The sequence below is a fragment of the Fusarium fujikuroi genome, chromosome FFUJ_chr01 (genome assembly GCF_900079805.1).
Source record: "Fusarium fujikuroi IMI 58289 draft genome, chromosome FFUJ_chr01".
In the NCBI taxonomy this organism is placed as follows: domain Eukaryota; kingdom Fungi; phylum Ascomycota; class Sordariomycetes; order Hypocreales; family Nectriaceae; genus Fusarium; species Fusarium fujikuroi.
In genome coordinates this window covers 1870300-1895953 of record NC_036622.1, presented here as the reverse complement: position 1 = coordinate 1895953, position 25654 = coordinate 1870300, and the positions used below count along the sequence as shown (strand labels likewise).

At 49.6% G+C, this 25654-nt stretch overlaps 9 protein-coding genes; 6 read left to right on the top strand and 3 right to left on the bottom strand.

Annotated features, from left to right (window-relative positions):
* Positions 1–554: 554 nt before the first annotated feature.
* On the top strand, positions 555–4833 carry FFUJ_01513 (uncharacterized protein; the record flags this gene model as incomplete). XM_023577872.1 has 2 exons in its annotated part: positions 555–1274; positions 1324–4833. 2 exons carry the CDS (start codon positions 555–557, stop codon positions 4831–4833), a joined length of 4230 nt encoding a protein of 1409 aa, XP_023424062.1.
* A 693-nt stretch (positions 4834–5526) lies between these two features.
* Positions 5527–8181, bottom strand: FFUJ_01514 (probable dynamin-related GTPase DNM1; the record flags this gene model as incomplete). XM_023577861.1 has 3 exons in its annotated part: positions 5527–7557; positions 7639–8025; positions 8083–8181. The coding sequence occupies 3 exons, from the start codon at positions 8179–8181 to the stop codon at positions 5527–5529; spliced, it is 2517 nt and encodes an 838-aa protein (XP_023424061.1).
* A 695-nt stretch (positions 8182–8876) lies between these two features.
* Positions 8877–9386, top strand: FFUJ_01515 (related to COX19-required for expression of mitochondrial cytochrome oxidase; the record flags this gene model as incomplete). XM_023577850.1 has 4 exons in its annotated part: positions 8877–8926; positions 8969–9021; positions 9080–9194; positions 9281–9386. The coding sequence occupies 4 exons, from the start codon at positions 8877–8879 to the stop codon at positions 9384–9386; spliced, it is 324 nt and encodes a 107-aa protein (XP_023424060.1).
* A 682-nt stretch (positions 9387–10068) lies between these two features.
* Positions 10069–12509, top strand: FFUJ_01516 (related to hydrogen peroxide-inducible protein hic-5; the record flags this gene model as incomplete). XM_023577839.1 has 2 exons in its annotated part: positions 10069–10150; positions 10216–12509. 2 exons carry the CDS (start codon positions 10069–10071, stop codon positions 12507–12509), a joined length of 2376 nt encoding a protein of 791 aa, XP_023424059.1.
* A 683-nt stretch (positions 12510–13192) lies between these two features.
* Positions 13193–13602, bottom strand: FFUJ_01517 (related to ubiquitin-like protein modifier; the record flags this gene model as incomplete). XM_023577828.1 has 2 exons in its annotated part: positions 13193–13258; positions 13372–13602. The coding sequence occupies 2 exons, from the start codon at positions 13600–13602 to the stop codon at positions 13193–13195; spliced, it is 297 nt and encodes a 98-aa protein (XP_023424058.1).
* A 1027-nt stretch (positions 13603–14629) lies between these two features.
* FFUJ_01518 (related to Cx9C motif-containing protein 4, mitochondrial) lies at positions 14630–14972 on the top strand (the record flags this gene model as incomplete). XM_023577817.1 has 2 exons in its annotated part: positions 14630–14667; positions 14723–14972. 2 exons carry the CDS (start codon positions 14630–14632, stop codon positions 14970–14972), a joined length of 288 nt encoding a protein of 95 aa, XP_023424057.1.
* Positions 14973–15668: 696 nt separating this feature from the next.
* Positions 15669–18542, top strand: FFUJ_01519 (related to nuclear pore protein; the record flags this gene model as incomplete). XM_023577806.1 has 3 exons in its annotated part: positions 15669–17676; positions 17726–18163; positions 18214–18542. The coding sequence occupies 3 exons, from the start codon at positions 15669–15671 to the stop codon at positions 18540–18542; spliced, it is 2775 nt and encodes a 924-aa protein (XP_023424056.1).
* Positions 18543–18990: 448 nt separating this feature from the next.
* Positions 18991–19756, top strand: FFUJ_01520 (uncharacterized protein; the record flags this gene model as incomplete). XM_023577795.1 has 2 exons in its annotated part: positions 18991–19205; positions 19255–19756. The coding sequence occupies 2 exons, from the start codon at positions 18991–18993 to the stop codon at positions 19754–19756; spliced, it is 717 nt and encodes a 238-aa protein (XP_023424055.1).
* Positions 19757–20118: 362 nt separating this feature from the next.
* Positions 20119–21258, bottom strand: FFUJ_01521 (uncharacterized protein; the record flags this gene model as incomplete). XM_023577784.1 has 2 exons in its annotated part: positions 20119–20381; positions 20436–21258. The coding sequence occupies 2 exons, from the start codon at positions 21256–21258 to the stop codon at positions 20119–20121; spliced, it is 1086 nt and encodes a 361-aa protein (XP_023424054.1).
* Between the last annotated feature and the right edge of the window lie 4396 nt (positions 21259–25654).

Sequence of the window (25654 nt, the reverse complement as noted above, 5' to 3'; positions counted from 1 at the left end):
TGCTGCAGCAATATCAGAGAAAATAGTTGTTGATCTTGTGCTGTGATGTTATGATGGGCAACAAATGAAATGTAAAATCAAGCAACTCTACTTATTCAAATGCCCCAGTGATGGGGCCCCAAATTGGATTCTTTGAAGTCTCACAAAGGGTTAGGTTAGTACCTATTGGATGCTATTGATCACCAACTATTCCCATGCTTAATAATAAAAATTGGGCTCCCCTGGCCGACACTGTTATCGATAAGTTCAGATCTTTTGTCCTTGCTCTGAGATATTGCTTCCCAAATCAAGACAACTCTGAATTTACTTCACGCCGCATTACGAGCAACGTTTGGTTTGTACAGAAACGCAGGCGACTTTTGAGCGCCCGACCCATATTGCTTACACTTGAATTGCAACGCGATATCTTTCCCCATTGCTCCTTACCATTCACGCAGACAAGTGTTGACCATCCCTTTCACTCTACATGCTTGATGATCCGTCAAGCAAGTTGTTTCTTTTTGTGTCTCCCGTTCTTACTCATCACTGCTATTCAGTAGCGCGTCAGATGAGGGATGGTTATCCCGGAGAGTCAAAGGGCCGGCACCTCTGGTTTAGCCGTCACGGGAGCATCGACAACCAGTGGTAGAAGCGAGGCCGATGTGCACATGGCTGATGATCTGGGTTATGAACCCTCAGAAGCCTCTAGCCATGACCCTGCAGCGGCTCTGCTCGATGCCATCTCCCAGCCCTCGAAAAAAAGGCGACAGTCAATAGATTGCAAGGCTGTCCAGCAAACTAAGAAAGTTAAGCTTGATAAAGCCCATCTTCCAGGGTTGGCGGCTCAAAGTCTTGCGAAGGATCGAGCCAAGCAGCTTCCGGAACAGATATGGCAACATATCTTTACTCTAGTACCACCCAGAGACCTGGGTCGTTTGTTGACTGTCAACAAACTATTTCATGCCTTTCTTAGCCCCTTCTCCACTCATTCCCCAGTATGTTATAATGATATACCGTCAACCTTTCCTATACTGAAGCCAGATGCAATCTGGCAAGCTTCAAGAAGGCTGTTTTGGCCACGTATGCCTGCACCCCTAAAAGGGAAATTGGAGATTCAGATGTGGCGTCTCGTTTGTTCCGTGTCTTGCCAGCTTTGTGGTTTCCAGAGCCAGCAAAAGCTACCATCTTCGAACAACGAAGCTTGGTGTCGTGGTCCAGGTCCAAGTGACGTCTGTCCCATTTTCCCCTTTTGTGTCTTCGCTTGCGGAAATTGCCTGAAGAAAAAGGGCATCAAGGTAGGCGTTTCAGGATTCTCCCCGGATGCAATTCTAACGTCAGCAATAGGAACTAGATCTTCTCTTGTCTTCTTCATTTCCATCTGTTCTGCTCCCAGCTCTTCCTCTAGTGCTTGTGGATGCCGATATGCATGTTATACATCCCCGTGCCATACAAGCCGGGACTGTGCAGCCACACATCCAGGTTACCAAGCTCTTCTGGTCGGAGCATGTTGAACAAATCAAGCTGGAATTCCAAAAAGTCAAGGCACTTGGGTCTGCTGCTGCCGAAGAGTGGATAAAAGGTCTAGAGATCCGAGGAAAGCAGGCTCTAGCTGATGCCTCTCGTTGGGAAAAATGGGCTAGTACAGGTGGGATGGCTCAGTTTCAAGCACTAAAGACTGCTACCAAAGCAGAAGCTCCATCCTCATCTACGCCTCTGGCTCTTTCAGCTCCCCTTGGTAAGACCTCGCCAGATCCCGCTCAATCGATCGGCGAGCACCATCGCCAAGCACCTGTTGCAGATGACGGCCGTGGATCAAGAGTGCCATTGGAGGCTAATCCCCACCCCTTACGCACTCCAGTTCAGCAAAAACGAACGAAGGAGGAGGCAGCTCACCTTAAGGCTCAAAGACGGACCGACATTGAGAATCGAGCCTTGCTACTTGATCCTCCGTTGACTGCAAATGTTCTGGCTCATATTCCATCCTTTCAGGCAGCACTTCAACTCATCACGCCGCTTGATGATCACGCATGGGAACTCTTGAAGCCCCGTCTTCTCGCCCAGAGGGTAGAAGCGGAGCTGCGAGAGAAGCAAAGTTATAGCAACCCCCAAACACTTGAAGACAAGCTTCCGACAATGGAGGCTGATAAAAAGCCCTCTCGGGAACCAAGAGAAGTTACAGACCAGGAATGGGATGATATCCAGGGGCCTGTTCGAGCGCGCATATCGGAATATGCAGACGAAATCATCGAAGGATGGAACAACGGTGCCAAGGTTAAGAGAAAGAATTGTCCGCAATATGCCGCAGATGTGCTGCTTTACGTTCGTAAAAGGTTCTATGCCGAAGTTGCAAAGGACACTGCTGCCACAATCGCGGCAGGGAAGAAGCCGATTGTCGAGCCCCCAGAGGGGCCTTGGACTCAACGGTTGACACTGGAGAACATGAAGTGGGTCTTTGATGTCAAAATCAAACCCCGTACCGAACCCATGCGCAAGGAGTTGTTTCTTTGTAACAGCTGCCTCGGTGTGAATGGAGTCTTGAAGTTCTTTGGATTCGAGGGTGTACTTCAACACTATGCAGCCAAGCACACGGTGGCTCTCAGTCTGGGGAATGTTGTCGTGCATTGGAGAGCGGAGTGGCCAGAAGTGCCTCCTTTTAGTCCTGACCCTCTCGCCAAAGAGAAAGCCTATCATGACAACGAGCCACGCAACGCGCTCGCGTCAAACGCTCCAATTCAACCAAACCATTCTGTCTTCCAACCTGGTACACCAGCAGGATATCATCTGCCTGCTTACGGCGCAGAAGCACCGCCATTCTCGTTCTACAGTCCCAGGCCTCCAATTCCTCCTATATCTGCATATGGGCAAAATTCAGCCCCTACCTATGGCCCATCTTACTCGACAGCAACATATTACGACCCTGCAACATATTCTTCATACCCAGGACTGTTTTCCTCGGGAATGACACATAGCTCTCAAAGACAATTGAGCAGCTACACAAGACCTCCGGTTCCAGTTCCTAACCCTCCCGAGGGTGGATCATATCCGAACTACTACGACGGCAATAGCATCGCCTCAGTCAACAGCACACATCAACATCAACATGAAAATTTCGTCAGGAACACTCAGTCTGTCTGGTCAAGGGTTGGGCATCATAAGAAGATCCCACCTGCAGTTAGGGCTTACGTCGCCATTTACCATGCTAACAAATTGTTCGAGGAGTCGGAGGGCGAGACCCTACCATTGTCGCTGTTCATTGAAGCCACATCGAAAAATAAGAAATTACGCAGTCTGAGGGCTCTCAATGGAGTTTCTTGCAAGGTGTGCAACGACGACAACATCTTTCACGTACCTCAACTCGCCAGACATTTTGAGTCAGAGCATGTCGAAAAGCCCCGGAGTCAAGGACGAGCACATATGGATTGGCGAACAGAAATGATAAAAATGCCTGAAAACGAGCGAATGGCTGGACTGGGAATGAAGGCTCGGGGAGACTCTGTCTTGTACACTCTTGTTAAGGAGGCTCTTCCCTGGGCATTCGAACAAGCCTTCATTGACAAATATGCTTCGAAGCCTATGCAAACAAACCCCAATAATACCTTACCTCCGCAAGTGTCAGTGCAGACGCCAGCTCAGATCTTCACTGCTGTGCCAAACAATCGGTCAAGGGAGGAACACCAGCAAAGTGATATCAGGCATGTGGGAGAGCAAACGCAGCAGCTAGATCATGCGGATCTGGGAAGTCAGTCCTTGGCATCAAGTCGACTAGATCTGTGCTTTTCGTCACATATCGAGTCTGAGCCAGACATACCACATCTTCGTCCAGCAAGCGAGGTTTATGGTCGAAAGATGGTCGGGGCTAGGACACAGGGGAAACCTGCATCTCAAGTCGCTGATAGTGCTTCATCATTTGACAACTACTCGCCACCGTACTTGGAAAAGTTTCACGATCCACATAGCCGAAGGAAAAAGGTTGACGTCGGAGTCGAGACTGAGCAGGAAGTCGCCACCTATCAGGTTTCATATCCCACAGAGCCTCAGAACAAGGCTCATTGGCGCGAGGAGAAATCGTCTGATTACCGTGACGTCCGAGAACAGCGTTATTCGGGTCCAAAACCAGCTAGTTCACGTAACAGAAGCGCATCTGTTGGGGATCGGCCTCGAGACCAGCATCCGTTAGTGGCCACCTCGGCCGCTGCAGCACCTGGCTACGCGGAGGTCGAAACAAGAGGGCGTGAAGAACCTCATGTGGCCCATAATCACCACATGGTAGAAGAGGAAGAGGTCATCTACGTTGATGAATCCGGACGGGAGATTGGAAGAGGTCTCAGAGCCCGAAATACCCTACCACAGGAATCCAGATATGGCCCGGTCATTGCTGAAAGGTTTGGCGAGTATGCCCGACCTTCATCCTCGTGGTTCAACAACCACAGCCAATTCTATTCTAGAGAACCTAGCCCTCGGTCTCAGTATGCACCACAAGAACGCCGCTTCGATTCTCCAGCTGGTTCCGATCATTTCTATTATAATCGTCACAGTACTCGTCCTCCACTAGAGCGTTCAGATGCATACGAAGTCGTTGAGACTCATCATCCGGACGGCGACTACTTCATCAGGCGCCCTGTACGACAGGCTGGTAGGCCATACCATGCCTACGAGACCAGACAACCACGACCAGAACAGAGCACATATCCTCAACGAGGAATAGCTCAAGGCCCTTCGGGTTACAACTCGAGTCATGAAGCAGATCCTCATGTTCCAAGTCGACCTACTCTTATGACTAATTATAACGACATCCCACGACATCCTTCTTGTGCAGCAAGGGTGACGCCAGCGGACCATGGGAACCAGCGATGATTTACTCAAAGTACTTCTTTGTCGTAGCGGAGGAAACATGACACAAACTAATTAGTGCCGATTCGTGTATACATATCTATATAAGCAAACTGTAACATCGTGTGTAATGCCATTCTTCATTTGAAGACGGTCCTCTCCTAAAGCAGTTCAGAGAACGTATTCATCATTTGACAGATATCATAAAGTAGTACATTGTGTGTATTCTGCTAGGACGACGAGCCGAGTTTGGTTTGCTTTTTTTACATACATACATCCATACATACAAGCCCTCCTATTGTATTCCGATCCCGTCTTCTCGTTGAGCCATTATCAGAAACTAAAGCTGAGTCTGGCTGCAATTCCAATGCCAGTTGGTGATGTACAAGATAAGAGGGAAAACGATGATAACGAAAAGAACAAAATTACAACACTCTTTTCTTCTCTCGTTTCTCTCCTTTATTCTGCTTCTCCTGCTCTGCTCCATTGAGGAGCAGAGCAGTCAAGATTGGTTCAAGAGCCCGAGCCCTTGACCAAAAGCGATCGACGTTGTTTGGTGTTTCCAAGTTATGTCCCGCCTTTCTCCTTCGAGTCTATCCTTCCAACCGTATATGGCTGTTACTGGTCTTTCTTTTCTTAATTATTCTCAGGTTGAGCGGGACGCTGTCGCATGGTGACCATTTGCCAGAAACCCATAGACCAAGATCAGTGTTGAATCTACAACACCTCACCAATGATCTTAGCAGCCTCACGGTAGGTTTGAAGCAGGCGCTCGCACTTCTCACGCTCCTTCTTGACGCCATCATCCTCATAAAGGAGCTCCTCGAAGAGAGATTCCTTGTAGAGCTCGCTAACGAGGCGGTTCTGAACGACGTCCTTACAGTGATTAACGAGGAGGTGCATGACAGCTTTAGGGACCTGGTCGGCGATGGACTCGCGAACAATGTTGAAGTAGGAAGAGATAAGGGCTCGGATAAGCTCCGTCTCCATGGCCTCGCGATCTGTCATAGCTGGCTCCGCGGATTCACCCTGGTGGTGGGGGTTAGTTTCGTGTGAGAAGAGGAGACCGGGCACCTGTAGATCCTCGGAACTTACCATCTGGGATGCCAAGCCGTAGTTCTTCCCTGTTCTATCGTACAAGTCATCCTCGGGGGCCATTGTTGTCGCTGTAGATGGCCGGGCAAACTCCCTCTCCCGACGCACAATAGGGAAGCTAGTCTCCGAGTTTTGGCTGATATGTCGTCCGTTGGGCATATTGGGCATGGCGCCAGGGCTTGGAAGGGGACCGCCGATAGTCTGGCCATCCTTGCCAAAAAAGTAGTTCAAGAAGGAATCTCGGGCACCTCCGAGTCCCTGTTGGTTAAGTCGAGCAGGTGAAGCTGAACGAAGAGTGCCGTTTAAATGCGTCGCGTTCATGGTGGCAGCAAGGCTGGAGGTTCCGTTCTCGCGGACTGAAAGAGAAGGCGATATGCTTCGAGGAGGCTTCGTAGCCTTGGTTCTTCCTGACTTAGTCTTTTCAGGCTTATCAAGAGGGCCACTGACACCGTCCTCATTTTCAGGGCCATCACCGTCAGCCTCAAGCTCCTGCAGACGTCGCTTTTCCCGGCGCTCGCGCTCCTCCTGGATCAGCCTTTTCCTTTCTCGCTCCTGCTTTGCACTGACTACGTTACTCATGGCGGCGGCTGCGCCAAGAAAGTTAGGGTGATTAGTATTGATATAGGCGCGCTGGATAGAGATGAGTGATTCGACATATGACGAAGCAGGACCAAGACGCTCACGGAGCAAGTCTGAGACCGTCTCGATGAGCTTGGCCTGAAGTCGGGGGTATCGTGAAAGCTCAGTGGAGCCACAAGTGTGGCAAATCTTGATCAGCTCTTCATACACAAGTTCAACACAACGTTGACTAGGAATTTCCAGGAGCTTGATCTGAGGCTTGACCAGAAGATCGAAAGCCATTTCCGGCACAAAAAGACTGGGTCGGGGTCCAGTGGAGTTTCGAATAGCGGTCCGGATATCGAGGGCGGAGAGGTTGGATGTAGGGTCGATAGTGTCAAGTGCGCTGCCGAAGACAGAATTGAAAATGTAGTAAATACGAGCGCCGCCACATAACTCCTTGGTGGAAATCTCGGTCGAGGTACCGTCAATGGAAGAGATGAAAGAGTTGGCGAAGCGCGTCATTTGCTGAAGGATGAGAGAACCACGGTGCTCCTTTCCACTGAAATGCATGTCGCCATAACTGGCCAACTCCTGTTGCGTCTGCCCCATAAGAGTGTTGAGTCGAGCTTTGATGTCGGGCAAACGCTCCCGGATATGACCCATCAAAGTAGTGTTGAGGGTCTTGGCCAGGTAGTGAGTGCCACATCGAATGGAGATATTACGATAGGCAGGATGGTGCTTGAAAAAGTCAGCCTCGGCCTGGAGAGCATCCTCCATAGGCTTGTTTCCTTGAATATCCTGCTGCGATCGATTGACAACGCCGATGAAGCCAAGCTTCAGAGGATAGACGCGGCCTGAAAGAATATCTAGAGCGTTTGTGCCATGATCCATGAGGTCGACCTTTGTCAAGACACCAATAGTCCTTCGGCCAAGGGGGTCAACATGGCGGGCGAGTTTGAGGGCTTCCGAATTAACGATGTCGACGTTGGCGGGAGACACGGCGAGGATAATACTGTTAGGCTTGGCAATATATTCGGAAATGAGATTTCGAGTCTGCTTCTCAATATCGGTAGGCTGGTCGCCAATGGGGACCTATAGATTGACTATGGTCAGTAATATCCAGGGGTAAAATGAAGCTGAGGATCATGGAGATGGAAAGAACAGGAAACTCACCTTGGTTAGTCCCGGCAGATCCACCAGAGTCAAGTTAAGAACATGAGGAGAGTAGATCTTGAGGTTGATAGGTTGTCGGTTGATGCCCTTGTTGTTGCCGGCAACTCGGGATGTCTCGTTCTCAATCTCGCGCTTGACATCGCCAAAATCGTTGAACCTGCGGTTGGGTATGTGGTGGAACTCTGCCCACTCGGAACGACGAGCAGCGCCAGGGGATCGATAAGGATCGCTTGCAGGGTCGGGAGCGTTTTCATCTTCGGTAACGTTGATGAGTTGAAGGATCAGGGGACGACGAGTGCAGATGCCGGCCCCGCGCGGTAAAAAATCTCGGCCGACGATATTCTCAAGGACAGAAGATTTGCCTGCAGATTGGGAACCGACAACAACCTAAGCAACGGTCAGTCAGTGCTAGAGTAGCCAATTCAGGCAGCAAAAACCGCATACGATCTGAGGGAGATCCAAAGAGTCACTGCCAATGGTATTGAAAACCAAGTCTTGCAGCTTATTGACCGTGGTGAGCAGATCCTCGCCAAGAGCAGCCATGATGATAAGAGTCCGATTTTGTGACGAGCGAGTTTGAGATATACCGATGACGGAAACAACAGGACAGGACTGAACCGGACTGAACAGTAGAGTCAAGCGAAGCGTCCGTCACGAAACCCAAGAGAAACACAAGGACACGGAGGATTTTTCGAATAATGCGCGCGTTGTCGCTAAATTCAAAATCCGTCGTCAGTTCCGGGAGTTCATGCGGTTCGGTCTGGGAGGCTCAGGCTCAGGCTGAGGATGGCTTTGCTTTGCTTTGCTTTGCTTCGCTTTGCGCAGTGGAGTCGAGAGCACTTTTGGGGTGATTCACGTGTATTTGCATAACGTCCAGCCAACCCCAGGCCAAGGTAATGTGTGTATGGATACCTAGCACCTCTTTTTTAGGCCTTGTAATACCTGGCTCTAGGCCGCTTTACTGGCTCCACCGAAGGTTTCTCGGCTGTGAGGTGCCTCCCCTATACCTACCAAGGTACCTTACTGACCGCTTTCACACCCACCTGGTTTACTCAGGAGTTGCGTTGCAGAGACCTTGCCACGTCACCAGCCACATCTGACAGGATGTTCTTATCCACCACTAGGTGCTTTAACGAGGTTCGCCACAAGGCCTGACTTTTCTACTGTGCTAAAGGAAACATGAAGATAGCAATAGATGCACTAGAAATCAGCCAGAAGACCAGTACAGACACGGAATCATGAGTACTTTCGGTAGCCCCGGTCCTTTGCCAACTACCAAGCCAACACCGTGAGTTTGGCATCGTCTACTGAAGAACAATTCGCTAAACAGTTGTGTCCTTCTGAGCAGACCACAGCGTGGAAGCTTCCCTCTAGATCATGATGGTGAGTGGGCTACAAGCCAACACATTCAATGGAACAATTTTGACCAAAGCAACTGTAGGCGAGTGCAAGACTTACATGGCAAAGTACCTTTCATGTATGAAAAAGGTGCGAGGTCTAAATGACGAAGAATGCCGCGACCTTGCAAAGGCGTATCTATCGTGCAGAATGGACAGGTGAGCCTATAATGCTTTGACTTATGACGCATACACGTAGTCAAATATCTCGGAACAAAGCGGGCTAATAGCAACGGGTATTTTAGAAACTTGATGGCCAGGGACGAATTCAAGAACCTTGGTTTCACAGAATCTCCACCTCCTTCTGCTGTAAAAGCGACGCTAGAGGGCGATAAGGGAGCCAAGGGTTAAAAGAAGAGACTGCCTGCTACTGGTGCTTGATACGTTTTCTCCCAAATACCTACCTAGGTATGTAAGTATGGGAATCGACAATTCGAGGAGTTGAGTCTCGTACACGCTGCCTTATAGTTGCCTAGGTACCTATGTTGAGGTTAATACGGGCTCTAATTCCTTACTAAGATAGGTAGCATTCGAGCAAATGAGAGCAATACACATCTAACCTCCAGTCCCCGCTTCAACTACTGTATCATAAGAACCTAGCAGATGGCGGTGGACGATTATCCACCATAGAAATTTATAGGAACTGCCATATACTGACTCCCTGCACGTTGCAATCCTTCCAACAACAAATATCAACGAGGTCATAAGTTTTCGTATATCTGCCTCATACTTGGACAGAGGCTTTTGTTGCTGGTGGTGATGCTCTGACGCAACCAAACCAGCCGTTTAACACCACGTTGCCTGGTCAACCCCAGCCAGCTCGATTTGCGACCACCATTAAAACTATCGACTACCTACTAACTACTTCATACCTACCTACCTATCTACCTACTACCTATCCTTCATCACTCTCTATACCTTGCCAAGAACCCTCCGTATTCGCCGTCCTGGTCACCTCCTTAACCCTTTCTCTACCGGACACAATACTTCCTCCATACCGCAGAAATTATCTTTCCCTCATCGTCTGGCAAAGATGCCAGGCACAGCAAGGACGATGGAGCCGAAGCGCAAGGTGACTCCTCCGTCACCTTCTTACATGACAGACGAGCAGTTCGGTATGACACACGGAATTGAGTATGGCCATGAAAGTCCTTGACTAATATCTCCCTCTACTGAATAGCCTCCTACCTCGCAGGTCTTCGGTCAAACAGAGTCGCCAGGCCTGGAGGTGCAAGACCTCAACCAGCCGGTGCCCGTCCAGTTCCTAGCCGCTCAAGTTTGCACCGCCATAGTACGGGCCGATTCACGCCTGATCTTGCTTCTCCTGCCGAGAGCGCACCGCCTACTCTCGACCGTAAGGACTCGAAAAGTCCTAGCGTTACTGGCGGCAGTCTTGCCTCTAGATACTCTACCATCAGCAGAAAAAGCCCAGATTACTATCCAACTTCAGCTGCAAACCCTTTGAGGCCATCGGATGTTGTTCCCTCAGCCACATACATGGAACGAGGTCAAAGATGGATGGAGAAAGAAGAGGCAAGCTCATTACGCGATGCCATGGAGGAGATGGACATAAGGAAGAGTACAAAATCGCCTGTTCAGGAGACTCCTGAGGATGATACTCGTCTATACAATGCTGCTCTCGATGAAGCTGCCGAGCTTGTCTGGCAACATCAACATGGCACGCCGTCTCCCCGTCCCGACGGACCCTACCGCTATAAGCCACATCTCAGAAAGAATAGCTACGCCCATGCTCGTACTGCTAGTGTCGGCGGTACGCGATCATGCTCAGGCAGTTCTTCGGATGGTGAAGGCGTCGAACGTGAAAGCAGACCCGACTTGGAGCAGAGGCAGCCAAGCATACAGCCAGATCACAAAAACAAGACATATGGCACTATTGGTCGTTCAGGCAAGGCTCCAGAGCAGAGACGCCAGGGAAGTCTGAAAAGAAACATTAGCGGGGAAGTAGGTCGTCCCTTTTCTGGAGATCAGATTTGGGAAGAGCCTGAAGTCTCAACTTCTAATAGCATGAGCTTTTCTGGTCGTGCATCACCCGAGAAGCTTGGCAACCGAGATCAGGCAGCTACAAACCGAGTGCGCTTCGAACCTCCACGGGAAGAAGAAAAGACCAAGCCCCTTGAGCGAGTTGAAATACACCGCAATCCTCCCACACGCTCTCGCAATCCTCTCTATACAAGAAACCGCTCCAACGACAGCTCCGTCTCTATTGATGACAAGGTAGAGAGAAAGAACGGCATGGAAGTTCGGAGTCAGGACATTCGCGCGGCCACGAGCATGCGCTTGAAAGATCGCAGCCCAAACCTCCCGGAACCCACAGCCGTCAGTGACAGTCCGGGACGGCCCATTGTAAGCTTCGACGCCAACTGGAAAGCCCCGGACGAGTCCACTGATACCACCCCAGACCGGTCGCTTCCGGCAACCCCCAGCAGATCCTCCTCCTCCTTCGCCCAGCCGGAGAAACCCATGGCGGTACCTGGTATCGTTGTGGCGGAGGAAAGTTCGCCGATGCCCAGGGCGCCAACGGGAACGAAAATCCCGTTGATCTGCATAGACGAGACATCCCATAACCCTAGAGGCTCCGTACCTTCGATCAACGTCCCCGATATTGCTATCAATGAGGCTCCGGGTAAGGGAGGCAGCATTCCTGCAATCATAGCTCCTGACGACAAAACGAATTCAACCTCCCGTCCGCTTCCTGATCCCATTGCCAGGGGAGCACCCCGTTCTGCACAAAAGCCTCGTGGCCATTGGTCCCCAGCCCCTGGCAGCAATAGGCGAGCTGTCACGATTTGCCATGAATGTGGCATGCCCATCGAAGGGCGTTTTGTGGCCCTAGCGGGAAGCAATGAACGGTTCCATCCGCAGTGTTTCAGCTGCTATACTTGTGGTACTAACCTACAGGCGATGGAAATTAGCCATGAGCCTGATCATCTTCGTCAGGAGCGGCTTGATCGCATCAGACGTCGCGCTGCTGGTGAGATACTCGAAGAGGAGCAGGGCAAAACGATGGCCGAAGACGGAGATGAGCGTCTACGATTCTTTTGTCACCTCGATTGGCATGAGCTGTTTGCGCCGCGTTGCAAGCACTGCCAGACCCCTATTCTCGGGGAACACATAGTAGCTCTTGGAGCTCATTGGCACTATGGTCACTTCTTCTGTGCCGAATGTGGTGACCCATTCGAACATGGCATGACACACATTGAGAAGGATGGTTATGCGTGGTGCATCAACTGCCAGACGAAACGCACCGAACGACGAGCTCCGAAGTGCAGGAAATGCCGTACAGCTGTCATCGGACAGTATATCCAAGCGCTAGGCGGAGAGTGGCATGAGCATTGCTTCCGATGCGCCGAGTGCCAGGGCGGTTTCGACGATGGCCAAATCTTCACTAAACATGTGCCTGAAGGCACTATCGTGCTCTGCACTGGATGCCGAGCTATGGAACTCAAAGCGTAATGATGATGATGTGTGTGATTTCGGCGTGCGTGTTTTGATTTCTGCATGCGTTTCTTTCCTGGTTGGTCTGTTTCCCTTCAGGTTTGCCGGTCAGCATATGATTTGTTTTGTGCTTTTGATTTGGTCTTCTTGAGTGTTTCCAGGGGAGCGGCGCTCGAAGCGCTCAACTTGGTCATGTAGATTGTCTCATTGGAACATCTTGGCCATAAGGCAACATAGACACGGCGCGAACTGTGAGTCTGTGATTTCAACTCTAAAAGGCCAACACAAACTTCGGTTCCGTCTACTTCATACATATCAAGTTGTTCCCCCCACATCTGTGTGATCCTGACTCATTGTTATTCTGTAAACGTCACCTTAAGAGCAAGATTAGGCAGGCCTATTCTCTATGGGGCCAACACACAGGTCTTTCGTACCACTGCTGCGGAAGATAAAAGAAAACCATACAGTTTACCACACGGGTCACAGCGGGAATCGAGGGGCATTGGGTTGATTGGGTAGTGTTTTGTCTGTCGTAAATCATTCGTCGACTTGTTGTTTCAGTCTTCCTCTCGTCTGATGTACGCAAAGCCAAAAGTACAACCAGGTTCAATCGAAATCCAGTTCAAGAATATCATTCTTGTGTGTTCATCTCTTTTGGGATCTTCCTCCTGGTAATTATTCCTCGGAATTCTCCCTCTCTATTACTGTGCATATCCGCCAACCTGCTCCTGGTGGACCTCGAGGGTATCGCCATCCTGCATCTCGAGCTGTGTGATGTAACTTGTCAGCATGTGTAATCTCCCCGGGGAGTTTTCAGTAGCGTGCAATTTAAACATAGATATCAAACATCCGTGCCTACAATAGGGAAGCGAAAACGTACCGCATCGGGTGTATCAGTGGGTTGGACTCGCGTGCCGTCGAAAAGAAATCGCACGGAGCTGGTCGCCTTTCCCTGGCGCTCGCAAAAGGCTCCCATAAGCTTCTCAAGCTTTGTAGTGCGCTTGATCTTGAAGAAGACCTCGTTGTTGTTGTCGGTAACCTTGATGTTGAGGTGCTCGGAGTTGGCGGGTGCCTGCTCGCCAGGAGTCCCGTTTTCGTTCTCGTTGGACATTTTGAATTGGTCTGGATGGAATCTATGCACTTAATACGAAACAACGTCAGCGCGTGGCTCGAGGTGAAGTGCAGGAGTGAAAGTGTGGCGAGATATCGCAATAATCATAGTGTTACCTTAGCACGATGGTCGTTAATGGCAAGTTTGGCAAGTGGGGGTGATGATCGAGTTATGCGCGTTTGGCTGACGAGAGGTAGAGCGGCGAGCTACGAGCGTGTTAAAGAAGAGGTGAAGATCGGGCGGCCAGAGTGTGGGTGCGAGGAGAAAATTATTGAACAGATCAGTTGTTGGCGGGAGGTATAAAAGACTATGGTGGGTGATGAACCTACTAAGATAGACAAAATAGAAGGCAATCAGCCTTAGACTTAGCTGCTGAGGTCAGTTGCCTCTCGCTCGGGCTTCGTTCAGCACTCATTTGAACATCAAGCGGGCGAAAAGCCCCCGCCAACTTCAAGCGTGTAGGTGGGGCCAAGAGACAAACGACTGTCTTTAATTGGCTATCTACAGCTTTGATCAAACCCTCTGTGCTCGGCCTACCCTATACCAAAGATATTAAATCAATCAGTTGCCAGAAGCTGCTTAGTATATTTATACTTATTTAACTATTAAATATTTATATATATTTTCTTACTTACTTTATAAAAAGCATTAAGTTAGGTATTTATAAAAGCACTTATATTTATTATATAGGAATATATTTCTCTTCTATAAGTAGGCTAGGTAAGGTAGGCTAAGTTAACTAGCAACATGACATCAGTCTTGTCTATTTGATCTATATATATCTCTTATCTTCTTTTATTACAGACTAATGTTTATTTATCATTATTACACAAGAGGCAAGATATCTACATACACATCTATGTCATTACAGTCTGCATTCCTGTTTGATATTGACTGGGTGATATATTGATCCGCAAATCTACCACGCTGCAAATCATTATATTCAACACGACTATGGTTCGTTTCGCGATAAACGACAGAGTGAAACGCTCAGGAAAAGCTAATGGACAACCATAGGCTCCGAAAGATGATGTTGAGGCGAAGCCTGCCTGTCACCCACGTGCAGTAAGTTCCAAAGTCAATGATATTAAGTGACCGTTGTGATCTGACACACATGCAGTGTGCAATTCAAAGTATGCACTCCAGACACGAGAATACAAGATGGAGAGAAAATACTGACCCAAATACAACAAGACTGTCTTACCAGCAATGGCTACAACGAGGCCAAGTGCCAAACTGCAATCAAGCGACTTTACGAATGCTGTGAAGCATTTTACGAACGCTACGGCGAAGAAGCGTCTACTGTGAGCTGTCCGAAGCCCAATCTTCTCAAGCTCAAGATAAAGCAACTCCGGGAGGAAGCTAAATGATATGTAACGCTCGTCTTTGATGTGTCCGCCGGTTTGGGAAACGCTGGCAACTTGAATGATGAGCGCCGAATCTCTTCTAGGCGATCGTTGAGCACGCAAGAGGCCTCATAGACCTGAACAAGCATTGAAGGCCTGTTCCGAGACTCTAATACGAATGCCGATGACATTATGATAGAGAAGGAAAAAAAAAAAACGAATTTGCTGTTTGGTGGAGACGTACTTGAATCAGAACAGTGTTAAGTGCGAATACCCCCATTTATAAACTGTACGATACGCGCGCGTGCAATCGCGGCTGTTTTCCTTTCAGCGCAAAAGTCTGAGCTTGCTTAAAAGGTAGGTAGTGCCTTGGTAGGTACCTAACAAAATAACAGTACGTACCTCTTAGGTAGCTCCAACCTTCCAGCGCGCCAGTGCTACTGCAACCAAAACAATTCTTTGATTCTTCTGCCTGAGTATCAAACCTACATAAGCATCGTCGGCAAACTTCACGAGCATAATCCTTCCTTGACGCTCACAAAAGCGATACACGCGACAAAATACCTACCTCCATACTGGGCATGCTTACGGCATTGATAGATCTTTACGTTTGACCTGTCGGCCGAAACCTGCCGAAAAGGGTTGTTTGCTCTCGTGCTGTGTACTAAACCATACACTCGACTTGACAATCCCCAAGACAGGCCAACCTGAGTCACTGAAATGGCACCTGTCGAGGCTGAGAAATTTCTATCTTACGAAGCCGGGCCCGAGGTCGAAGAGTTCGCCAACGCGCTCGATGACTGTCTCTCCCCTCCCCTCTCAAACGAAGAACGACGAGAACGAATTATAGACCTACCAAGAAAATACTATGAGAATGCCCTTCGACGCCTAGCACAGGTCCGACCGCGCATGACGCGCAATGGACAAGACGATGTCGATATGGATGCAGACGACGATGGTACTAATAGCAACCCTGCCTCTGCAGAGCTTGTCAAACGTCTCGAGAGGGAAGCGCAGACATGGGATCTATTGCGCAGGCTCCTTCCACTAAGATATGCTAGTTCTGATGACGGGCAGAGCGCTTCCAAAACCGAACAGAGCTCCGTGGATTCAGGAGACCTGTTTAAGAGTTTCCTTGCTAGTGATTCATCGGCGCGAGAACGTCAAGCAGTCATACAATGGCTCCAGAGCAATGCTTCTTCGGGACCGGATGTCAACGAGCTTGCGCATGAACTCCAGCAAAATGCCGACCGTGGAGATATCATCGCTCACGGCTGGCTTCATACTCGCTCCTCAATCAAGCTTCGGAAGGGCGTAACAGCTTGGCCCCATCTACTGGATCGCCAGTCACCAGCTATTGCAACCTCATTTCATACCTCAGATGGCTCACCTCTGGTGACACAACTGGACCCAGACGCTGCGACTCGCCAGGGACGAAAGCTTGAACCGCAAGATGAGTATTTCGAGCGTGCCATTTGGTTGGGTTGCTGGGAACACCTCCGCCGAGGATCAAGTTTGGAGTCTATTCGTGAATGGTGCCAAGAACGAACCGAAATGTGGCGGGCTATTTCGACCTCTGCGATACTTCTTTCGGCCGACGACAGCCAGGGAGTGACCGACACTAAACCAGCATCACTTGCTCTGTGGCGACGAATGTGCTTCAGCTTGTCTCGATCTGGTGGTTGTGATGACTACGAGCGTGCGGTATATGGTGTTCTGTCAGGAGACATCCCGAGCGTCGAGAAAGTTGCCCTGAACTGGGATGATTTTCTTTTCGCGAACTACAATGCATTGCTACGCACACAGCTTGACAACTACATACTTGGACAATGCCCAGCCGACGTTGCTTCAAACCTCACACAATCCTTTCCTTCATTTGACGCCATTCAATTTCACGGTGAGCCAAGTACAGTTGACATGCGCCTAATCCGAGCTCTGGAAGCCAACCCTCAGATCAAAGACGAAGCGAACGAACCCAATAAGGCGTTGCAGGCATCACTAATTTCCAAGGAAATTGGCCAACATCTTTATCAGCAGGGCTTCATCATTTCTTCTGGCGCAAATCACAACGAGTCAGCACTCTACAGATCAGAGCCTAGTAAGCTTGAGGTAAACAAGGAGAGGTTCTTTCAGTCTACGCAGCACTACGGCCTGCGGATCGTCGCACATATCTATCTCCTCATCAACCTCTTGGATAAGCTGAACTCGAAGGACGATTCTCTCGCCCCTGCCTATTCCCCCCCTGAAATGAGACGTTCCCAACAGAACCTCATTGCCGGGTACGCGAATTATCTTCGCCTTGCCGAGTTTCATGAGTTAATACCTCTTTACTGTTCGATTTTGGAACCCCCTCGGTCATATGAGGTGCTTAGCTACAACCTCATTCCCGAAAATGAGGCGAGCCGACGTTTACTACAACTGAGACTTATTAGGAAAGCCGGCATCGACGTGCTGGAGTTTGTCAAGACTCAGGCATGGCTTCTGTTCGATGATCTGGGTCCGGCGCAGCATGGATGTCCTGCCAAGGAAGGGTTTAGCATCATTGAGCCTGGCCCACCTACTTCACGCAGCGGTCGTCCTGTGAGGCCCGATTTCTTTGGTGATGATGAAAGATTCGTTGATCAGGCACATGAGAACCTCATCCGATCACTAGAGTGGCTGGTACTGGTGCAAGAAACATGGCCCAACGTGTTGTCTATGGGAACCAAGATCTACAAATTCTTTTTGCGTGAGTTATTTTGCTGTAAGTAATCGGTCGAAAACTGACAACGCCGTAGGCAACATGCACCTCAGCGCTGCTCGTCAGCTGATGAAGCGAGTTCCATTTTCAGAGGTCCTTCATGCAGCTACGGAAGAAAACGGTGATGAGATAGAGTTATACGAAGACATTCCCGAGTTTTGGGCCAGGCAACTTGATCGGAGAGGTATTCGGGACGTGACACCGCAACAAGCACTTTCAGATGCCCGAAATTTCCGCGAGCTGGAGAATCTAGTGCGAGCCCTGGATAGCTTGGAGACAGTCGCGTCGCTAGCCGAGCTTACAAATGAGTACGCCAAAATAGAAAACCCTGGAGCAGGCACGGCCAACATATTAACGACAGACAGGGACCAAAAGAAAAACCGAGAGTTCTGGAATGCTATTGGTGATGAAGTCAAGAACACAAAAGAAAACATGCAGCCTCTTCTCAAGAACTGGCTCCTGGTGGGCATCGAGGGTAAGTGAGCCCCCATCACCAGGCCATCTCAGTGCTGACACACAAATTAGAAGGTGATCAAGAACTACAAGATCTCCGTCAAGCCTATCTACCCGAAACAGTTCTAGCATACGTTGGCACGCTGCACTTTGCTGGCACTGGCTTGTCTCGAGACAACCTCCTGGAATGTATGGAGCTTGCTTCCATCGTTGCAGAGCGCGATTCGGATCTGTCGGTTGCATTCTTAGAAGCTGGAAGAATGAAGGAGCTGGTGGAAGTATTTGCTGCTAGCAGTAAGGCATTAGCCATCAGCACTGGCGAAAAGAGAACCGCGAGCACTGGCAGCAAGAAGCTGCGAGAGATGGGTTGGTCCCGGGATCTGTGGTCTGTCAGGCCATGAAAGATTTCAAGTACGCATGGATCTATCATTCTCAGTTGGTGAAGACGGGCATGAATTGTAAAACAATAGGGGTGTTGGTCGGAATCAGTACATGAGAGGAATCGAGTCAATGAAGAAACATGCTAGATCTCAATAAGTTAATCGAGGCAATGAGAATAGAAAGCCCAGATGATAAGACGACGTATTTGGCTTGTAATATTCCACTTTCTTTACTCTGTAATGTTCTGATTATTCTGAGATTGATAAATACCTGAAACGTAGGGACTAGACCTATGACATAATCTGTCAGAAGCTCCCCACTTTAGACCTGCGTCCTCCAACTCCAATTCAACGGGAATGGAAGTTTACCTACCTATCTTACCTACCTAAGGTAACTAACTCCTTATCGCATTTACTCCTAACCAAGGTACTTCCCAATTGCAAAGAGCACAGCGGAGTGATACCTGCAATGGCAAGCTTCGCAGCTGAAATGCAGGGCGCAACTCCTCCTGTTCTTCCCCCCAAGCCTGGCAGCCATGAGACGAGTCGCATTGCGACACCGACCTCATCAGGCGTGCCTCCACCATCCGAAGGCCGCATCCCTTCCAACACTATAAACCACGCACCAGCATCAATTCCCGACCCAGGCGAGCAATGGCTTCCTCAGATTCTACAGGACAAGTCGTATGTGATAACCCAATCGCAAGAGTGCACTACTAAATTCTGTGGCAAGAAAACAAGACCTGGCTGAACTGCTTGGTAACCCAACTCTCCTCAACGCATTAACGCACTCTCCTGAATCCATTCACCCTTCCCTGCTTGTGTCGCATCAAGCTCTATCCGCCGCCCTCAACGAAAACATCGACCTAGCTGGCCAACTCACGGACATGGAAGCTCGGCTATCCCATCAGCGCGCATCGACACAGGCACAACTTCTCTCAACACACACACTCGAGCGACAATGGCGCCAGAAGCAGTCTGACATGGATCACGCACTGGCGCCTTTCTCACCAGCAGCGTTATACCAGCAGCTGGGACAGGGCGTCCAGGAGCAGGCATCGGTGTGCGAGGCTATGGAGGAGAGTTTCCTCGACGGAGAGGGAGAAGGGGTATCGGCGACGGAGAGGGAGGTTACTGACTGGGTGCGTAAATACAGAGAGGCTAAAGTCCAGTACTATTTGAGACAAGAGCGGAAAGAGAGATGGGACGAGGGACGTGTCGGTGGATGGAGATGAAGAGTTGACATTGTATTTTTGAACTTTCAGGTATTCGATCTTACCTGGTATAGATCACCAGCGCTTACGAATCAAGACACAGAATCATACGCTGAACATTTTCTTCAGCCCTGTAGACGATTACCCCAGATCCGTCTCCTTTGAGCTTATACATCGATTTATAGCACGGCAAACTGTTACATGCGATATAGCTGGGACGGATATGCTGTTGAATGCTTCCCACTATAACCAACGCTCGCTTATCCAACACGGGTATCTATGTTACTGACTTTGAAAGCCGTACAAACTTGCTGATCCTCTTCAATGGCGCTATGAGTATCAAAAGAAGAAAAAAGACAAAAAAAAAAGTTCGCATCTCACGGTCATAGCGCGCTGAAAAGACTCTTCTTCATATCTGGGCTGCGTGGACTCATGGGCAGAGCAAACAGCTCATCGTCGTCATCTCGCCGTAGAGGTCTGGCAGGGGCTGAGGCAGCTGTAGTAATGTCGCCATGTAATGCAGCATTGAGCGATATGGGCCCTGTAGATGCGTTGCTGGCCATGGCCTCATGGGACGACACAGCGATATCACGCCCTCTGGGTTGAAACGGATGAGATTGGCTAATGGGGCTCATAAAGGTGTTTGCTTTTGAGAGAAGTCAGCTTGTGCACAAGGACTGGAGCGATGAATCTCAAATACCTGTCGTGCTCGGTGTTAAATCAGCAGGTGATGTGGCCAGCTTGAGACCTTTGAGCTTGTCCCCCAAGCGGCCTGTAGGTGAACGAGTGGCTACAGGACGAGGCATGGAATCACTGGGAAGTTGCGGCGCGTTGATAAATGTGTCGAGAATCCATTGCCTCTCAGCGAGGGCCATCTCAACACCCACTCCCTCAGAATTATTGCGAAGCTCGTCGGCTACTTCCCGATCTATGGCTGCCAGGCGCTGGCGAGCCCATAGCGTGTGCAGAACTCCCCGATTGCCGGGATCAGCGGCAAGGCCTGGTGGGAAGATGGCCGGAAGCGGTTTGAGGGTCAAACTGGGTGAGCCAGGAGGCGTGATAGTGATCGTCGAGGGGACCGTAGCATCAGCGGGGAGCAGGAAGAATACACGGCGACGACGTTGACGAGATGAAGACGCAGGAGCAGTGCCTGCACCGGAGTCTGGCTCAAGATCAGCAGCAGGGAGGTTAGTAGACTTCCCCGGCCACGACACCTGCCAACATGTTCTGTTGATGCTGTCCACCGGAGCAGAAGCCGGAGCCGGCTCCGTTGCGGAGATGCGATCGGCAGCCGGAGCGGATTGTTCACCGGGGGTGTCGGCAGGACAATTGGCAGATGCAGCGGGGCCCGGAACGGCATCGGGATACCACTCCACCATCAGAACCTTTGTGCCAGCATCGCTGAACTCGAAGCGGGCTAGGTGCTGAGCCTCCACAGAAGGGACGATAGGGGCTTCACCGACAACGGCAGATGCAGATGGGGTTCTAGGCCGAGAAGAGCCCGAAAACGGGCCAGTCGTCATGGCTTAGGGCTACTTGCTCGTTATAGGGAAAGCGAGAAGGTAACAGAGAAGAATTGATATTAAGTTCCAGGATGAACGCTGCTGAACAGCGGCTCTGAATTCGAGCGGAAGAGTATGGAGATGGAGACGGAGACGTGGATTGGGATGGGGGTTGAGAAGGCGGAGACGGGGTCGAAATCTGGGCACTTTCGATACTAGCCCGATAGCTTTGTTTCGACTTCGTTCTAGGTAGGCTCGCTATGTGCGCTGTTTCTCTCTCAGCAACTGTTACTGGCTTCGGCTGGGTAACTGCTGTCTTCTCGGCGACTTGGGCCTTTGCGTTTTTCAGGGTCCCGCTCCTTCTCGGACCGAGCGAGACGAGGCTATTTCGGTGAATAAGGTATCAGAGAATTTAGCCAGGTAAGGTACTGGGTATATTGGTTTAGTGAGGTATGGGAAGGAGGCACCGGACACATTCCGCAATGCAGCCGGAACTGTGTCGGGTGCTATGTCAAAATGAGTTGACTCTGAACGTCTCTGATGAGGGTAGGCGACGAGTCAGAGGGGAGGAGAAGGCGGTGGCGGTAGGTAGTGGCGGGGGAGTTTCCAGTTTCAGGACATTGACAGAAGACGGAACATTAGGTAGGTTGGGTTGAACACGAGATGAGATGGAACATGACATGACATGGTTGTCAGCTTCTAGTTTTTGAGCGTTTATTACATTACCTATTAGAGAGGAGAAGTTTGAGGGGGGAAAGAAGTGGACTGAACGCGGGATGGGACGGAATGGATTGGGGAAATGCTATGGACGCGTCTACCTTCCTCCCTTTAACATTTAGGTAGGCAGTAAGGTAATGTAAGGTAGGTACTAAGTGATAGCCATACATAAGGTAGGTAGGTAGTATTATCTACAGCACTGTAATAGCGGCCGATTGCACGGAAAGGGAAGCTGTAGCAGAGACGATCCAATCATTCCGATGAAGTACTTGATAAGAACATGTTTATTGGAAATGGAAGCAAGAAAGAACACGCAGAGAAGCGCCATCTATAGGTATCTACCTTGGGTACCTTCCAAGGTACCTAAGATAGGTACCGCACCTTCCAGCTTATGGAACTCCTCAACAACCTTACCTTAGGGTGCTAGCCAAGGTAGTAGAGTTTTCCTTTATCACCTTGACCCTGGGAGTGATTCGCAGCGTCTAAGAGCTGGGGGAGTAGAAAAAAAAAACATGGAGATTGGCTTTTACCCAGCCTCAAACTAAAGTCAGTCTCGCATTTTCGACTCCCAACTCAAGATACCGTCTACAACAGGCTATCGAGTATTCTAGTAGGTTGGTACATTAATGTGTACTGACTGAGGCAGTGCTGACTGCCTGGGCCTGTTCCCTTGTCTAGGTAGGCTCCCCTGGTTGTGCTTTGACTTAGTCCCTTAGGTACTTGCTAGGCTGGGCTGGACTCTATCGGTATATCGGGACGAAAGCCATTCTTATCGGCCGATTGCGTGACAGAAATTGAGACCAGAGTGATGTAGAGTCATAAACATATCTATGTCGTCAATAATCACAGCATCTACTGTACAGCCTGAGAATCAAGCTTTATTAGCATGTGCTGCTGATCTCCATTAGAGACTCTGAGTAGGTGCCTTTGTAAATATGAGATAGGCGATCTTAAGCTAGTATCCCTTGACTCTAAAGTATTTTGTGCACATTACGTACCTTATATTTAAATCCTTTTTTATTCTAATTTTTCTTTCAAACAAAATCTCGAGTTAACGTAAAGTTATATTGGAAGAGAAGTGTCCTGGGATGCCGGTCGAGTAGAGGAAACGTTACAGGATCTCATGCCAATGCGGCGTCGCCCCAAAAACAAGGCTCTTCTACCATATTGACGTCTCTGTCTATTCCACGAACTGCCGTAGGCTCTAGCTATATAACTCTACTCCGAGTCATTTTACTAGCAGCATAGGTATTGATCCCCTACAATGTCTTGCTTTTCTTTGAAGTCACCAGCCAACCAGAACCCAGCTGATTCTCAAGATCGGCGTCAACGAGACACTGGATGTCGAGCTTGTAACGGATGGGGCCAGTCCTTCTGCCCAGAACCACCGCAGTAAGGCCGCGACTAATAGGAACACCCCCCCTCAAATAGGTTGTGTGTCTCGGGTCCGTTCAGCTGGTCCTCGCATCCACAACCATATTCAGACAACCCCAATTATCTAACTCTCCATTACTCGTGAGATTACTGAGATTCAAATCTAGGATTTGGACGTCGTGTAAGTGATTAAACCGTGTCGATAACCTCACTGATAAGATATATGACAATAAATGCCGTTCGTATGATCTTCATTGGCACGTAAAAGCTCACTCATGACAATAGCTCAATGGCTTTCAACTGACTTGACCGGAAGTCTCCACGTGGAGAAATGAATCACACATTCACTGACTCCATCATCATCAATAGCCATATATGTCTTTTGCATCTATCAAGCGAACCCTTCAGGCCACGCGATTCGCACGGGAAAAGCACTCGCCCGTTCGGTCTCGAGTTCTTCCATAAAACTCATATCACTGGGCCCTTTATTAACTAGGTACCGTACATATGCAGCTCTCGGTCGGAGAGAGGGTCCTCGGCTTGACTCTGTTACAGACGAATCCACGCAATTCCGGGGGCAGATATAGTTTTATGGTCCAAGATTTTCGGTGCCATTGCTCTCGTTCTGGGGATCAAATGAGGTGAGGTGAGGTAACTGTAGTCCCCTGGGGTGGTGTTCTCCATGAAATCGTAAAACCATTCTAGGTCTCGTGAGTCGATATCTCCTCACCTAGTGCATCTCACACAAAAGTTGTTAATGACAAGCCAGCAGAAGGAGTTTGCATAAGCTTTGAAGATAGCTCAAACAGCACACTACGGAAAACCTAAGACAAGGGCTTCGATCTCAGATTTGAGATGTAAATACATTAGCTAGGACGATCCATCATTACCGTCACCACTGTGTAACTTCAGGATAGTTATTTGGTATCTTATCCAGCTCATTGGAGGTTTCGACCGTCCATCTGAAAGTTTCAGTTACTGGACCCCCTCCTCCTTAGCTGGCACTTTGATAAGTAGGTTCTGGATGCCATCCAATTCGCTCCGACCCGGGCAGTCTCATTGCTTGATTATTTGACGGAATGTTAATAAAGATAACGCTATGTACATATGTAACAGAAGACCAGGAAGGATAAAAAACAAGATGGTAAACGCAGTCCGAAAAAGTCTCCTGAAGCCTGCAAGTCCCAGTCGATTTGGCCGGCTAAATGCAATCCCTGAAGAATAGACCGAGATATCAACGGGTGGCGGATCCGGTGAAGACCCGGAGAAAAGCCAGTTTTAAGGAACCTACCTACTAACCTAGGTTGTTAGTAGAAGGGCCAAGACAAACCTAGGCACCAAATGAGAGCGCTCAAACCCAAGCCTCAAAAAGAAAAAAAAGAAAAAGAAAAAGAAAAAGAAAAAGAGAGAGGGAGTTCCATGGGAGGAGAACAATCTTACCAGGGGTAATTTTGTAAGCTGCCATCTCTGTTTCTCAACGGATCTTTTAGGCCAAGCAATAAGGTATTTCCCGTGCTGCTGGCCAGTTGATGGGATTGCGAGTAGCTTTTAGCTAAAACTCAAAAACAGCCAAAACAGGGCGCTGTAACGTTGTTTTGATAGACCTTCGGGAACAATCAACGGGAAAGCCATAACTATACGCAACACATCTGAACCGCAATGAACCACACAGGAGGCACATGTCCCAGACGCTGCATGGCATGGAACGGATGGGAAGATAGAGTAGGGCCGGCCAATTGGGCCGAGTCGGGAATTTCATTGACGATCATAGGGGATCAGGCAAGTAACCTCACACTGTGCGTCACTCGCAAAAGTAAGGATAAGCACTCGTAGAAGCACCTCCCGCATACCGTGCACCAACTGTCCACTGCTGTGCACCGGCGTTTTTCTGGAGCGTTGGGGTGGAGGGCAGATGCATCAACAACGTCAGCTGGTCGCTAAAAGTACCTGAGGACCACAGGCAATCCAGGGCCAGAGGAATGCTAATGCTAATGGAAACTGCTGTTGTTTAGGTTGTGGGGAGATTTGCGCAAGGCAGTGGAGAGCTTTCCACGGGCTCCATCGTCATTCTGGGTCTGGGGCTTTTCTTCTCTGCTGCCCAGATTTCCTCTCCAGGAAGTCTAAAGCACCGGGGAGATTCGCTCACGCGGTTTCTCCAGACTGGAGTACACCCACGCGCTATGGTAAAAAAGGGGCCCCAATGTGCCCCCACAGCTGCCATGGAGTGTCCTCTCCACAGTTTGGCCGGCCAAACGCCGCTTGAGGCGAACCAAACGCTTGCTTTTTTGGCACCTTGGGCGGCCATGAGGTGCGCTAGATGTCACAA